The sequence below is a fragment of the Manacus candei genome, unplaced genomic scaffold, assembly GCF_025592945.1.
Source record: "Manacus candei isolate 608988 ecotype Guabito, Panama unplaced genomic scaffold, ASM2559294v1 h1tg000014l, whole genome shotgun sequence".
NCBI classification, from domain to species: Eukaryota; Metazoa; Chordata; class Aves; order Passeriformes; family Pipridae; genus Manacus; species Manacus candei.
In genome coordinates, this window is record NW_026138062.1 from 39,046,165 (window position 1) to 39,060,455 (window position 14,291).

The 14,291-nt window shown below is 37.4% G+C and overlaps 1 protein-coding gene across 7 annotated transcripts; it reads left to right on the forward strand.

Annotated features, from left to right (window-relative positions):
• The first annotated feature begins 120 nt into the window (after window positions 1-120).
• Window positions 121-13,825, forward strand: KBTBD3 (kelch repeat and BTB domain containing 3). 7 transcript variants are annotated; one of them, XM_051779835.1, is made up of 4 exons: window positions 121-244; window positions 7,830-8,071; window positions 10,814-11,888; window positions 12,903-13,825. In XM_051779835.1, exons 2-4 carry the CDS (start codon window positions 7,848-7,850, stop codon window positions 12,966-12,968), a joined length of 1,365 nt encoding a protein of 454 aa, XP_051635795.1. In that variant the 5' UTR covers window positions 121-244; window positions 7,830-7,847; the 3' UTR covers window positions 12,969-13,825. The 7 variants fall into 7 exon arrangements, with proteins under 7 accessions (XP_051635795.1, XP_051635788.1, XP_051635792.1 ...); XM_051779829.1 differs by adding an exon at window positions 6,409-6,748 and having other exon boundaries at window positions 130-244; window positions 10,814-13,825; XM_051779830.1 differs by adding an exon at window positions 6,409-6,540 and having other exon boundaries at window positions 130-244; window positions 10,814-13,825.
• Window positions 13,826-14,291: the final 466 nt, after the last annotated feature.

Genomic DNA, 14,291 nt, shown 5'->3' on the forward strand with positions numbered 1-14,291 from the left:
GCCAGGTACCGGCCTATCAGGGGAAAGGCGGTGCCTGCGGCGGAGCTACACCCGTGGTGCCGTCAGGGAGGAACCAGCCTAGAAGAATCTCGGAGATGGGCGGGCTCTGCCCTGGATTGACGGCCGGGGGAGCCATTCCGAGCGCAAGGAGCGAGAGAATGACACCAGAAGGCTCCAATCTGTTGGTGCGACTGCAGCGGAGGGTGGGCCAGAGCGGTCGGTGAGCTACGGGTGTTGGCTGCAGGTGGGTGCGCGCTGCTCGGAGGGAGCGCTCAGGGGGGACTGGCGCTTGGCCGGCTACGGAGCGGTGGCAGTGCTGGAGGCCGCCACACCCCGCGGCTGGGCCCCGCGGTCGCGCCCTGAGAGCAAGGAAACCCTCTGCCCCATCCCGCGCGTCCTGTCAGAATTAGTCCTCCCTTAGAATGAACGGAGCCGCCGCGGGGCGCACGCGCGTGCTGCCTGGGCATGCGCAGTGGTGGCGCTGGCGGCACCGCCCTCCCCCTGCGGGCGGGGCGGGGTCCATGGCGGCCGGGGTTGAGTTTGGGGAGGAGGAGGTTGGGGATGGCCGGTAACCCCGGCCGGGGCAGAAGGAACGTGGTTGCCCTGTAGCTTCTGACTGCACCCGGCTTTGCGCGAGACAGGGACGCGTTTATGCCGTGGGGCGGGGGACGTTGGTTCTTGATGGCACCGTGACCGGTCAATGGCAAGTGATGCCCCCGGTGTCCCATCGCTGCCATCGGCGCATCCGGCTGAGATGTTGCCATCAGCACATCCATCCCGCTGGAGAGTCGTCCCAGCCCCTGGCAGAGCGGTCGCAGCGGGGTGGCCTCTGCCTGCCCTGGCCTCGCTGCCTTTTCTTGCCCAGAAAAGAGGAGCCGATTGTCCCCACAACAGATGCAACGCGCTGCATCATCCTGGTTGGGTTCTGGCTTCAAAAGATCTGTCCGAACAAAAGCCTCTTCTATCCCGTGCTCCTTGAGAGCACTAAGAGCTCTAATGGTTGTCAGAACTGGGTTCCCACGTACCCTCAATTACAGGCCATCTGTAAATCCTCAGAAGGTAATAAATTCGTTTGCCCTTTGGTTCTGAAGTTGGACCATGGCTAAAAATTTAGGGCCTGTTTGAAAATTTATAACCCTTCTTCTTGCTGCTTGCCTTTAGAAATACTTAACGCTTCAACCATTCTATACTGACCATGTACAAATGATGCAAAAGTATTGAAAATTATATTATTGCAGGTATTTCTTAGAATCCTCCTTTTATTGTTGCTGTTGTTTAGAATTCACAGCTCCCTGGTCATGGGGGAAAAGTGCTATTTCTACATGGGCCAGAAAGTCTTTCTGCCTAAAATATGTCATAGTTATAACTGAGTATATGTTGCTCTTTGCAAAACGTTTTAAACACAGGAGTAGCATTTGTGTAGAAATATGTTTCATAAGGAAAACATATATGTTTCATCAAGGGTAATTATCATATTTCAAAATATTATTCCCATTTCTCTTCATGACTTCGTGAAGGAATCGATGGCATAATCTGTAGTATCCAAAGACAGAGAAAAAGTTAAGTGACGGCAGAAAAGGATTTAACACTGTCAAGAAAAAAAATCTAGGAAAATGCTATTCACCAATATCAAACTGTAGCTTCCATTTCAAGCATTGTGATTTCCTTTTCTGGAGCTTGTAGTTGTTATTTTTGCCAGAATTAGAAGTGTAGCATGGCATTTTAATTCCAGGGTTTTTTTCTGAAAATTAAAATTACAGTTCTTGATCTTTTTTAGCTAAGAAAATAATTTGCAAAGGAACGTGATGACTTTGAGAAACTTAGCTTTAGGATAAAATCCAGTCAGTTTTAGTTCTTATAAGTGATTATTGCTTTATCTTAATGGATTCATGTGTTTGTAAGAGAAGATGCATTTAATGATCCCTGCCTGCAGAGTAGGAATCTCCCACTTTTGGAATGCTTCCAGGGACCAGTGACATTTCCTTCCTTCCTACTGATATCATGCTGGGTTTTTTTCCATGTTGGGTCTTTTTTCAATCACTTCTAAAGAACACAAAGCTTTAAAGTCTCTGTGTCACCTTTCAGTCTGAGAATACTGTCTCAATATGTATTATTGATAAATGCCACTTTTGTGGATTAAATGCCTCAGAATGTCACATGCATTTTTTTGATTGTCTAAAAATGATTGACTGAATATTATTTTTCATTGAAGTTCAGTTATTTATGAAGAAGCTGTGAGACTCAGTTGCATTGAAATTTCCAGACTAGAACCTGGAATTCTGTTAGTGTTTTCAATCTTAGACAGTCAATGACAATCAAAACATTAATACAATATAAAAGTACAGAACTTTTTACTCAGTATATATAGTTTAGTTACATTTTAAATCACTCCTGTCTTTTTAGTCAGCAATTAGAAGTGTCACCAACTCCTTCAGATATCTGTTCCACTCATACTCACCTTGGTGAATGTTAAATTAGATGTGTAGTGCAGAGCGATGTCTTTAAAACTTGTTAACAAATTATTAATTTCACCCCTTTTGAATGGATAACGAGTGAAAATAGCAAATCATCTTAATGGATATGTAGTAGACTTAATAATATAATACTTATTTTTAATATTAGATTTTAAAATGCTGATCTTGGCCTTTTCAAAACATAAATTAATGTACAATTAAATTTTGTATGAAAAAAAATCTGAAACTTCTCTAGAGAAATGTATACAATTTTTTCATCTTCATCGCTCTTCCTTCTTCATAGGTATATAAATCATGGTGTAAAATATCAGCTCTTAACTATTTTTTAAAATCCTGTTATCCAGTAAGACATACTATCCAAGTTGGGAGAAGGCCAAGTGACAAACGTAATGTTCCACTGAAGAACAATTTATTTCTCAGAAGATACCTGCTAAGAAGTATTAAGAACTATTTTTTTTTAATTGTGAAAGGGTGTCATAGCACATCTGTATTGTGCTGTCAGATGAAGCAGACAGATTGTTTTACAATTGTTTGTAAATACCAAAGTACCAAAAAAAGGTTGTTGAGTTTAGACCTATTGCCAGCTGTGTTGGTAGAGCAGAGAACAGTACTTGTACTTTCTAAGTGGCTGATGTAAGTTTGGTGTCCTTCGTGCTGGAAACAGTGTCGAGCTTCAGTCCTGTTACAAGTGTTTGGATGTGTTTACTGTCAGGCAGGCACAGCCATAATGTGTTTTTTCTGACAAGGTGATGACTTAGCTATGTGTGATACTTATGTATACTCAATACTTTCACAAAACAACATCCCCTGGGCTTTTTAAAAGTCACATGTATTTGTATGTATATTTTTATCTTACTGTTATAAAGTGATCAAGCAGTTTGGTCTAAGCCTTTTCTGGTGTCTTTCTGTACCCTTATCCAGGTGTTTGTGCTCCATTCTTATTACACACGTTCTCCCTTTTTTAATAAATTTTCCTTGGTTATTCACTAAGAATTAATTGTACATCTTCCACCATTCTCAACTTCATCGGCACATTTAAACTTCTGTAACCATTTTATCTATCAGCTGTAGCAGCTAAGGCTATTTTGATTGTTGGTTTAGCAAAATCTCAGCAGAAGCGTTTATGAATATATGTACATGATATGTTCTGATCAGACCATTCGCAAACAAAAGTTCATCTCTGCTCAAAGTTCATTTCACAGTTCTGCTTGTTTTGCTCTTTCAAATTGGGTGGAATGGATGTGAGCACCATTTCTAGGAGGCGGATTGCAGTGATTATGATTTTAATGTATGCTATATGAGATATTCTGAAAAGGTCTGTCCTGGATGTTTTTGGTCTGCTATATGCATTTAACATGCTGTATTTGCAGTCTCTTAGTATAATCTAGGATTAAACATATATCTAGGTTATTAAACTGATACTCAAAAGGGCACCTGGACTTGTCAAAGGAAAAATATAAGCAAATAAATGACTCGTTTCAATTTCTTCTACGTACAGAATTGTAAGAACATTTAAGAAGGATTGTTGATGGTGCCAACTAAAAGAAAAATCATAAAAAATTTATGTCTTTAACTATCTTTGGAAAGGGATCATTAGCATTGGTGAAGTAAAACAATTCCTCTAGAAAATCGGTGAGTGATTTTGGCAGCTGTTCACATGGTGTTGATGTCAGTTAAACATCTTCTTGTAGCTTTTTACCAATAGCTTAGATACGACTAAGAGGAATGTGTGTATATCTCATATCACGACTATGGACTTATCAGACTTCTCAGTGTGGTTACCTGGCATCTGTGACAACGAGCTCATTGTGTCCTAGACTCCTCTGTCCCTTATCGTCTCGGGAAGAGGACAGTGTTAAATCGGGCAAGGAGTTGGAACTAGATGATCTTTAAGGTCCCTTCCAACACAAACCATTTTATGATTCTAAAACAGAGGAGTCTTGTAAACAGCAGAACTTACAAGGTTTGGGTCCTTATTAGTGGATTCTGTGACAGACTATAATACTCTTCCCTTAGAGCTCCCGGGTGGTCCCTGATTTCATCCACCATAATGAACAAAATGAGCTTACTGTCCATAAGGCTGCTCTGTGGCCACACATAGGCTGGCCATTGCTTGCTACTTAGCTTTCAAGCATTCAGAATGCCCTGCCCCTCAACTGGAGATCTGCACAGATAGCTCTGAGAAGTACATATATGTCCCCCAATCGTGTATTATATGGGGTTGACCTTAATAACTGTGAAGTTTTTATGGCATTTCACTGTAATGGTCAACTGGCCCCTTGTTTGAGGTGGCTTTCAAGCAAAAAAAACCTTAGGGAAAGTGTATTAAGGGAGTTAAGCTTTGGAATTGTTTTGGATTCTCTTTGTTTTTTTTTTTTTTGTTTTAGAAAACCAGGCTAATAGCTAATGGGGCATTTGTGAGTGTAAGATGTGTAAACATCCAGGATGTGAGCAGGGGAGCTTTGTCAAGTGGTATATGATTGGGTCACGTACTGCAGTGCTCAGGGTTTCATGTGTCGTGTTACAGAAGATGCTGGAAGGATGGTTGCTCTACAGCACAGCCATATGCTAAGAAACAAAAATAGGAGTTCCCAACTCTAATGGACCACCTACTGGAGTTTGGTTTGTGCTAATCCATATAAAGACAGGCTTTGAAATTGGAATCCTGTGGAGTTAATAGAGCAAATAAAAGGAGGCTTGTAGCCCAGCTTTCCTGAGCTACAGACCTATGCAACATATGTCTGCACCCTCTATGTTTTCTACCCTTTTGTCAGTAACTTGATCAAATATTTATTAAAAAACCTCTATTGATTAATTCATATAGCTTTGTAGAAGAAAGTATGAAATAATTATAAATGCTAGTTGGCCTCGTTTAACATACCAAGTTTTAGCTGAATTGTTAAGATAGTTTGGAGGGCTCTAAAATCATTTACAGATTCAGTAGGGTGGTAAATTAGTACCAAAATTACCATATAAATCAGGAATTGGCTACACAAAAGATGAGAATTGAATTTTTTTAATATGTATTTTCTTAATGGAGGCAAGGGTGAATTAGGCTAAGTCATAGCACGATATTCATTACTACATTACCGAATAGTGGACAAAAATATTAAAGATACACTGCTGAATTTTGCTTTTAATAAAACAATGAGACACTGCTATTAGAGATTAGAATTAGGATGCACTAGATGTCCTGCAAACTGGAGTAGTGAGACAATGATGAGATCTTAACCATAATATTGTACAACAAATCTGATATCAGTGAAGAAAATTTAAGATCAAACTAGAGTGGATGAAGAGAAAACTGCAAGAAATAGGAAGGAAAAACAAAAATTCAGTCTTATAAATGGACCTTGGAAAATTTGACAATTATTCACTCTAATGAAAGTTGAGAGAAGATATCAATGCTCTTGATAATTAAAAGAGTGAAGAAATATACAACAGAAAATTAAGTCAAATTACAATTTAACAGAAGAACAAATATATGTAAGCATTAATAAATTGATTCTGTAATTAAGAAGTTTTCAGTCTCGACACCAGTGTACTGGGATAGTCTTTTTTTGTGGTAATAGTGTGGTAAAAGAAAACTTTCTGGAACTTAGACTGCTTTTATGAAAGTGATTATATGATGTTTTTTGCCTAAAATAGCAGAGATGGACTTGATGACAGTATTATGTCACTGTGGTCATTATACAAAGATAAATATTACTGAAATTGGTAATTTTACCTACTGAAAAAAAGTTGTAGGTTGAGGCTTGTTATAGAAATTACATATAAAAGGAGAAAGATGTCTACTATCTATTTTCAGTTCCAGAATTTTGTGAAAAGGTTTTGTTTAGAAGAAATGTTACTTTATGATTTATTGAAGTTGGGGGTTTATGAGGCCATACATTATCAGAATAAATGGTGGTCTTGTTCTTCTGTATTTTCCTAGTTCCTCAGGCTTAGAATGGAAAGAGTGAATACGTGAGATTGTCTGGCCATGGGAAGGAGAAGATGCCTGCTGCACGGGTGCCAGTGCTGGCAGCAAGATCACTGGATCTCTTCTATTCCAGGAGACATGGAGGTCTATTTGTGGTTGGAGCTACCTGACTAGATAAAGTATAGATCAGTCTGCTGTGAAAGTACCTCCCATGAGGAAGACTGCCTGATGCTTTAGTTTGCTCTGAATGTATCATGTTATCAGATAAGCCTTTTCATGAAATCAAAAACCAAACCCAGTATTCTGGTTTCTGAGCTTGGCTTGGAATTTTTTTATCCCCTTGTCAATTCAGGTGGGCCATTATCTGTTGCTAATTTTAATTGGAACTGTGGAAGTAAAATCCTGGAATAAAACTTGCAATGCTTCTTTAAGCTTTAGAATAGGCAACCTTGACTCAGATTTGCAGTAAGGGCAGTTTATGCATCTGCAGCGTATAAATAGCTCTTTAAATATGTGTAAATAAAATATACTCATGTTTAAAGCTTCTTTATGTTGACAAAGTAAAATATTTTCACTGTAAAAAACAGTTAAAGCCAACTCACCATAAAAAAAGTATACTTCAGGATGGGGATTTTCACCAGAACCAAAACATGGCTGCTGAAAGGGAGATTGCACTGTCTTAAGTTTAAATGGGTTCTGAAGCCAGTTAATTTACACCACTGTAAATGAAGCTTACAGTGGGCAAACATACAGCTACCTAGCAAGACCAGAGCTACAAGACAAAATGAGTTTCAATTGACTAAACACTCAAAGGTGTACTGTTACCAAAGTGTCTCTAAGTGACCTTATTTGGTAAACCCCAGCAATCCTGTGATTCGGCCAGGCTGTTGGTGTTCATTTGTATTCTGTTATTTCAGTCCGGAGTGCCTCATGGGAATTCACGTAGGAAGCAGTCTGGTAGCCTTTATCTCCCTTCCACTGCAAGCTGTAGAAAGATGAGCCTTTTGGAATCTAAAATATGCAAGAAAGTTTTCTTTTTCCAACTTCATTGTACATTAAATTGTAAGAGTTTGGGTTTTTTTGAGGGTAACCCTGGACTAATCTTTCTCTTAAATGCCCCTTAAAAATTTTATCACACTCCTTGATGTGCTTCCTGTGGACTTTACTGGAAAAATTCCTGCAGGTGGGTATTATTTGTAGAGTTGTTCCTTGATATGTGGCAGATATTTTACTTTTCAAAATATGCTGTGTGTATATATTTTACAAAGGAGTATTGTGTAAAAGTCACTTATGACACAAATTTCTAACTGTGCATAGGACTTATAAACTAAATTCAACATTGGGAACTTTTTTGTTTGTTTTATGGTCTATTGATTTTGCTTGGGTTTTTTTTAATAAGACTGTAGAATCAATTCCTTATTTTTCCATTTCAGGAATAGATTGAAGAAAACATGGCCAATCAACGGGATTACATTAGCAGACCTATTTGCAATGGGATTTCTGTTCCTGAAAATAAAATCAATTCCTTAGTGGCTGAAGGTCATGGACAACAGATTCTAAAAGTACTACAAAAGTTCAGAGAACAAAATATATTTTTTGATTTTAAAATTGTTGTGAAAGATGAAATAATTCCCTGTCATCGTTGTGTACTGGCAGCATGCAGTGATTTTTTCAGGTAAACCCAAATTTGGCATGAGTTTGCAGGAAATAGATTCTAAATTCTCTGGGGGGAGAGGAAAGAAATATAATTCCCCAAAGAAAAAAAAAAAATCACAACTTACATACGTGTGCAGAGTTTCAAGCAAAGCGTTCAAACATCATTTTAAGGATACACCAGGTGCATCTGTTTGTATTTCCAAAGTGCCACAAGGACTCTGTGAATTCAGACAGGAGTCCATACTCTGAAATACAAGCTTCATACCATAAGTGTGTGGTTCTGCTCTTGGGTAGAACTGACACAAGTTACGTATATTTAGGAGTTACCTGTTGGCCGTATCAGTACTTAAAGGTCTGCAAGGATATTGTTTGACTTTGTATTGGACAGTCTATGTACTGTGACACATATCTAGTGAAACATAACAGGTTGATTATAAATACATCCATTGAGCAATTGTGGATGAATTGTACATGGTTTTGGAATGGGACTGCATTTTGTTTGTCTAAGATGAATGGTTGGTCTATAGATTGTCTTCAGTTAAGACAGATGTATTTAAACAGATGTACTTTTTCTAAACTACAGATTTCAGCCTTTCAGCATGAAATGGATCTGTGATCTTCCTTCTGGTGCTTAAAGCTATATGTTCTTAAGGAACAGCTAGATCATTCACATACAGAATATTAATTTATGAAGAACCTTGCTAGCCTTTTTATTAGTGAGTCTCAAACTTGCGATTCAACACTGAAAGTCTGTTTCTGAATACAGTGTTAAATAAAACAAAGCTAATACTCTTAACAAAGAAAAAATGGGCTCCTAGAAATGAGTTAATGTCCTCGATTCAGTTGCCCAAGGTCACCCATAGGTGACAAGTGTTATTTTCAAATGTCCTGGAATATCCCATGTTCTATGGGAGTCTGCCATATCTGACAGAAGATAGCTAGAGATATGCTTAGAATTACTGAAAAAAAAGGAGAAATCAGATGAAATTTCAGAGAGCAATTTCTCCCCTGTAGCAGCTCATTTGGTTTTTCTCTGACACAAAGAACTACTTGCATTTATTTCTTCACTGCTTGCCAGCACAAAGATGCTCTGGTAGAAAAAAATATTAGGATGAAATAGCTTCCAGTGGTAGTTTTTAGAACTGAACTTATGCACATGGTAACGTATGTGTCCTTTTCACTACCTACAGGCTCTTCAGATGAAAATTTGGTAGGAGAGATCTCTCCCTACTGCAAAGAGTTGATAATAGCAGCCATCAGATTCATAAGTCATCCTTGATTGCAAGGCCCATTTTTTACCTTCAAGGAGGAAAAAGTACTTAAGTCCACTAGATACGTTTTAAAACAGAACACCTTTTGTCTTCCTTGGCCTTTGGACTTCTCCTAATTTTTGTTTCCTTGTGCAAACCCAAGATTCAGCAATATTTTGATCCTTACTTGTTAGCTTTCAGAGTCAAGGCCTTTGCCTATATTGCTCTCCTACTGGTATTGTTCTGTTGCTATTTTACTCTGTAATTAGAGATTTATATCATAGCTCTTGGGTTAATGAGGAAAGGATTCTAAGTGTCATCATTTAGTATGCAAAAAGGTCTTTGGGACATGGGTGTCTCACTGTAATTTTATGTTCTTGCTCAGGAAGTCAAGCATCTTCCTGCTTTACCAGATTTTTAGTTCCCAAAGAAGATGCTTATACACAGTTTGGGTTTTTTTCTCTTTGGCTTCAGAAAAGGAAGCAATTTTAAAAATCCCATACTATAGAGATACTTATTGTATAACTGAACTATAATACTTTCTTTTTAACATGAAGTATCCATGATCTATTAATAATCCAGATTCTATACTTAGCATCTGGTAATTTATTTGAATCTTCCTCCACTATCATCTTTTGTCAAATTCAGAAGCCATTGCTATCCCTGATGCTTAGGGTAGGACAAGGGATATTGCAGCACTATTCTGTTGCCAGCACTTTCCTGCTTGAAAAACTTTAGTTAATTTATCTTGCCATGTTAGATTGTGTGAAATACCTAAATGTTATTACATATTTAGAATAAAGTAGTTAAAGTTGTAATAAAATTTCCACAAATGTACTTAGCAATAATTCATTCCACAATTTCAATTGTCTTTGTATTCAGTCACAATCTACTTTCTGCACAGTTTCATTGTGTCATGCAATCCTATGTCAAAACCTCATTTTTTTCTGACATTGGCCTGTACTCAAATATCTCTGTCAACTCTAAAGCAGGAATTAAGTTTCCTCATGTTTTTTTTCCTTTTTCACCCCTCACATACTTTTTATTTCCAAGGAATGCACCCATCATCCATCCTGCCATTTGCTCAGGCTGCAATTTGGAAGGCTTTTTTTCACTTAATTTTATGTATTCAACCACAGTGCATGACCTGAATCATGGGCCTTTTTTTACTCTGTATTTTTTAAATTAGCCTTTTCTTTCCTAAGCTGTTGAAACTGATGCTATCCTGAACAATTTCACATTTTCTCTCACACCAAGAGCTGCATACTTCATTGCTCTCTGTGAAAATCCATACAAAATGCAGGTGCAGCTATCATTTTTTTAAGCCACCACTTTGAATATGTTCTTATCACGACTCCTTTTCTCTTCAAACATACCAAGTAAATGCATTGTTCTTTCTTATAAGAACTTCCATACTTTAGACGTATTTTAGATCAGCCCACCTTATTATACTCCTCTGCTGCTTGCTAAGTCTTTAATTCGTGTGTATATCTTCTATATTTTATTTGCAGAGCCATGTTTGAAGTTAATATGAAAGAACGAGATGATGGCAATGTTACTATTAGTAATCTATCACCCAAGGCAGTGAAAGCTTTTCTTGATTACGCTTACACAGGAAAAACAGAGATAACAAATGATAATGTGGAAATGCTCTTCCAACTGTCATCATTTCTTCAAGTTTCACTCCTTTCCAAAGCTTGCAGTGACTTTCTAATAAAAAGTATTGATCTTGTGAATTGCCTACAGTTGCTTTCTCTATCAGAAAGTTATGGGTCCATCCGCTTGTTTGATCACGCGCTAGATTTTGTACAGCACCACTTTTCATTGCTGCTCAGATCAAGTGATTTTTTGGAGATGAATTTTGAAATATTACAAAAATGTCTTGAGGCTGATGAGCTAAATGTCCCTGAGGAAGAATCAGTGTTGAAAGCTGTCCTCCAGTGGACCAAACACAACTTAGAAACACGGCAGAAATACCTGCCTAATTTGATTAAAAAAGTGAGACTACACCAGTTACCTGAAAAGACTTTGCAGGACTTTCTGCATTCTGAAGAACACTTACTTAAGAGTGCTAATTGCTCAGTAATAATCAGTGATGCAGTTAAAAGTGTGCAGAACTTCAGTGGACTGTTTCCAGATGCACGTCCTTCAACAACAGAAAAATATATATTTGTTCATAAAACTGATGAAGATGGAGAAAACAGACATACATTCTGCTACAACATCAAAACAGATAAATGGAAGGAACTACCACATACACACATGATTGATCTACCAGGGTCAAGTTTATCTAGCTATGGAGAAAAAATATTTATAACCGGAGGATGCAAGGGGAATTGTTACAGGACTGTCAGGCTTCATATTGCTGAACCGTTTCATGATGCCACTGACCAAACCTGGTGCTACTGCCCAGTCAGCAATGAATTCTCCATAGTGTCAGCTATGAAAAAACCAAGGACAATGCACACATCTGTTGTAACCTTAAATCAGCTCTTTGTAATAGGTGGAAAGACCAGAGGAGCTCAAGAAACTCGAAGTCTTTTGGATGTGGAATCCTATAATCCTCTTTCCAAAGACTGGAAATCTGTAAGTCAATTACCAAGAGGTATCTACTATCCAGAAGCAAGTGCATGTCAGAACATAATTTATGTCCTTGGCTCAGAAGTAGAGATTACTGATGCCTTTAATCCATCCCTTGACTGTTTCTTTAAGTATAATGCCATGACTGATCAGTGGTCTGAGCTTGTAGCAGAATTTGGGCAGTTTTTCCATGCAACTCTAATCAAAGCTGTTCCAGTGAACTGCACATTGTACATATGTGATCTCTCCACTTACAAAGTCTACAGTTTTTGCCCAGAAACCTGTGTTTGGAAAGGGGAAGGATCTTTTGAATGCGCTGGCTTTAATGCAGGGGCAGTTGGGACAGAAGACAAAATTTATATACTAGGTGGTGATTATGCTCCAGAAGAAATCACAGATGAAGTTCAAGTTTACCATAGTAGTAGGTCTGAGTGGGAAGAAGTTTCACCAATGCCAAGAGCCTTAACTGAGTTTTACTGTCAGGTCATTCAATTTAATAAATATAGGGACCCTTGGTCACCTGTACTGACAATTTGCTCTGGAGAATTTTGAAACTCCTGAATCAACAGAATCTATTTAAATGCACAAGTTTTAGAACAGATTTTTAAGTATTCATTTACAGATGGAGAAATATGTACCTGTTTGTTTAAATCTTCAGTTTAAATTATATGTTGTAGGATTGCTTTTGGAAGAGTCCATTAACATGTCATTCATGCTATTTATTATATAGAAAGTATTAATTTTCTATACAACTCTTCTCTGTAATTAATAATTTTGAAAATTATGTTACTTTTCAAAAAAGAATAGTCATGAGGAATTCATTGTGTAATACGTGCCATTATGTCTGTAATATTCGCAGCTGTCCCAGTAGACAAATTGCTAAATGAGAAAATTGACTGTGATACTGTTTGCCCTATGTAACTTAAGTTTAAAAGAAATCTACATTAGTTGTTGTTTTATTTAGATTTTTTATATTCATAAAACTGTAAGAGGAATTAATTGTCAACTTTATCTTATCAGAATGACCTTAGCAAGGGCAAGAGCCAAAGTGACCTTCACAGCATTAAAACCAGGTACCTAACTTGAAGAGACTGATAATTGCTATCATCTTACTTCAGCTCTTCAGTTTTACCCGTTTTTCTCCATCCTTGTGCCTTAGTAGTAGCTCTATTTTATGTTTCCATCCCATTACCTGTAGCAAGATAAACTTCAATAACATACTGCAGAGTGGGCAAGATTTCTACAGGATGGATGATTCATGTGATATCTTTGTTTCAGTCATGTTGTTAACTAAAGAAAAAACCCTTCAGGATGTTTTCTAACAGAAGTCTTCCATCTCTGAAGTCTCCAATGCTACCTACTAAGCAGTCACCAGGCTGCTTATAGCAGCAAGCTGTAAAATAAATTATAGTTGTTGCTTTGGTTAACTATGGGAGAAGTTTGTATCTTGTCATACATCAAATACAAAGTTACAAAACTACACCTGTATTAAAAGTCAAAGTAAATAGTATTTCTGAGGTAAAAAATCTTCTGGAGTGGTTTAAATGAATTAAAACACTTGTACTTCATGGTCATTTTAAGTGTTAAAATATTACATAGTAAACACTGCATAATATATTGCTTGATAAACTTTCAGTAGTCATCTATTATAATGTTAAAATTGTAATGGACTTTTAGTATTAATATTAATCTAGGCATACATCGTGAAGTAAATTTGATCTCATGCTTACAAAGGGGGCCCTCTTTCTGACAGGAGAACAGTGAAATTAGCTAGGTTTCATAAATTCATTTGTAATCTTCTACAGCCTGAGAATTTTCTTTTTGTACTAGGTACTCAAGACACTGAGAGCCCTTATGTTCCTTATAAATATCATGTAAGCAGTAAGGTTGTCCTATGCCAGACAGAATGGTTCTAAACATCTAAGCATACCTTTTCCAAGCAGTTTAAAAATTAATAAAGTTTAGTGAGGCATCTGAAACATCTCTCATATGACTTGAGACGACTGTGCCAAGTTCATTATCACATCACTACTGCATGTACTTTTGGCAAAACTCAAGCTCAATATTAATGCTTAAAGCTTAATATTGCCTAGAACATACTTTTGTTTTAAACAGTAAACAATGGAATTCTGTGGTTAATTCTATAATTTGTTATCAGATACCTTTATAAATTTACATAACATTCATTTTAACTATTTTCATGAGTACATAAATTAAAGTTATTCAGATTTGGAGAACATATTAATAGAGAAGAACCCTTCCACTCAATAATTCATTTGTATTAAGATGCGTGTCAGTTCTGTAGAAGTAAATAGCTGCTTGTTACAATATTTCAGGCAACTTCCACATTTATTTTGCTTTTTGCATAGTAAGTCTCCAAATCATATTGTAACTACAATTAGCTAGGTA

Bases quoted from the DNA above. Each gene is read 5' to 3' on its own strand.
- KBTBD3 (XM_051779828.1), top strand. From the start codon at position 7,848: ATGGCCAATCAACGGGATTACATTAGCAGACCTATTTGCAATGGGATT. The intron at 8,072-10,813 runs GTAAACCCAAAT...TTTTATTTGCAG, and splicing joins GCATGCAGTGATTTTTTCAG to AGCCATGTTTGAAGTTAATA.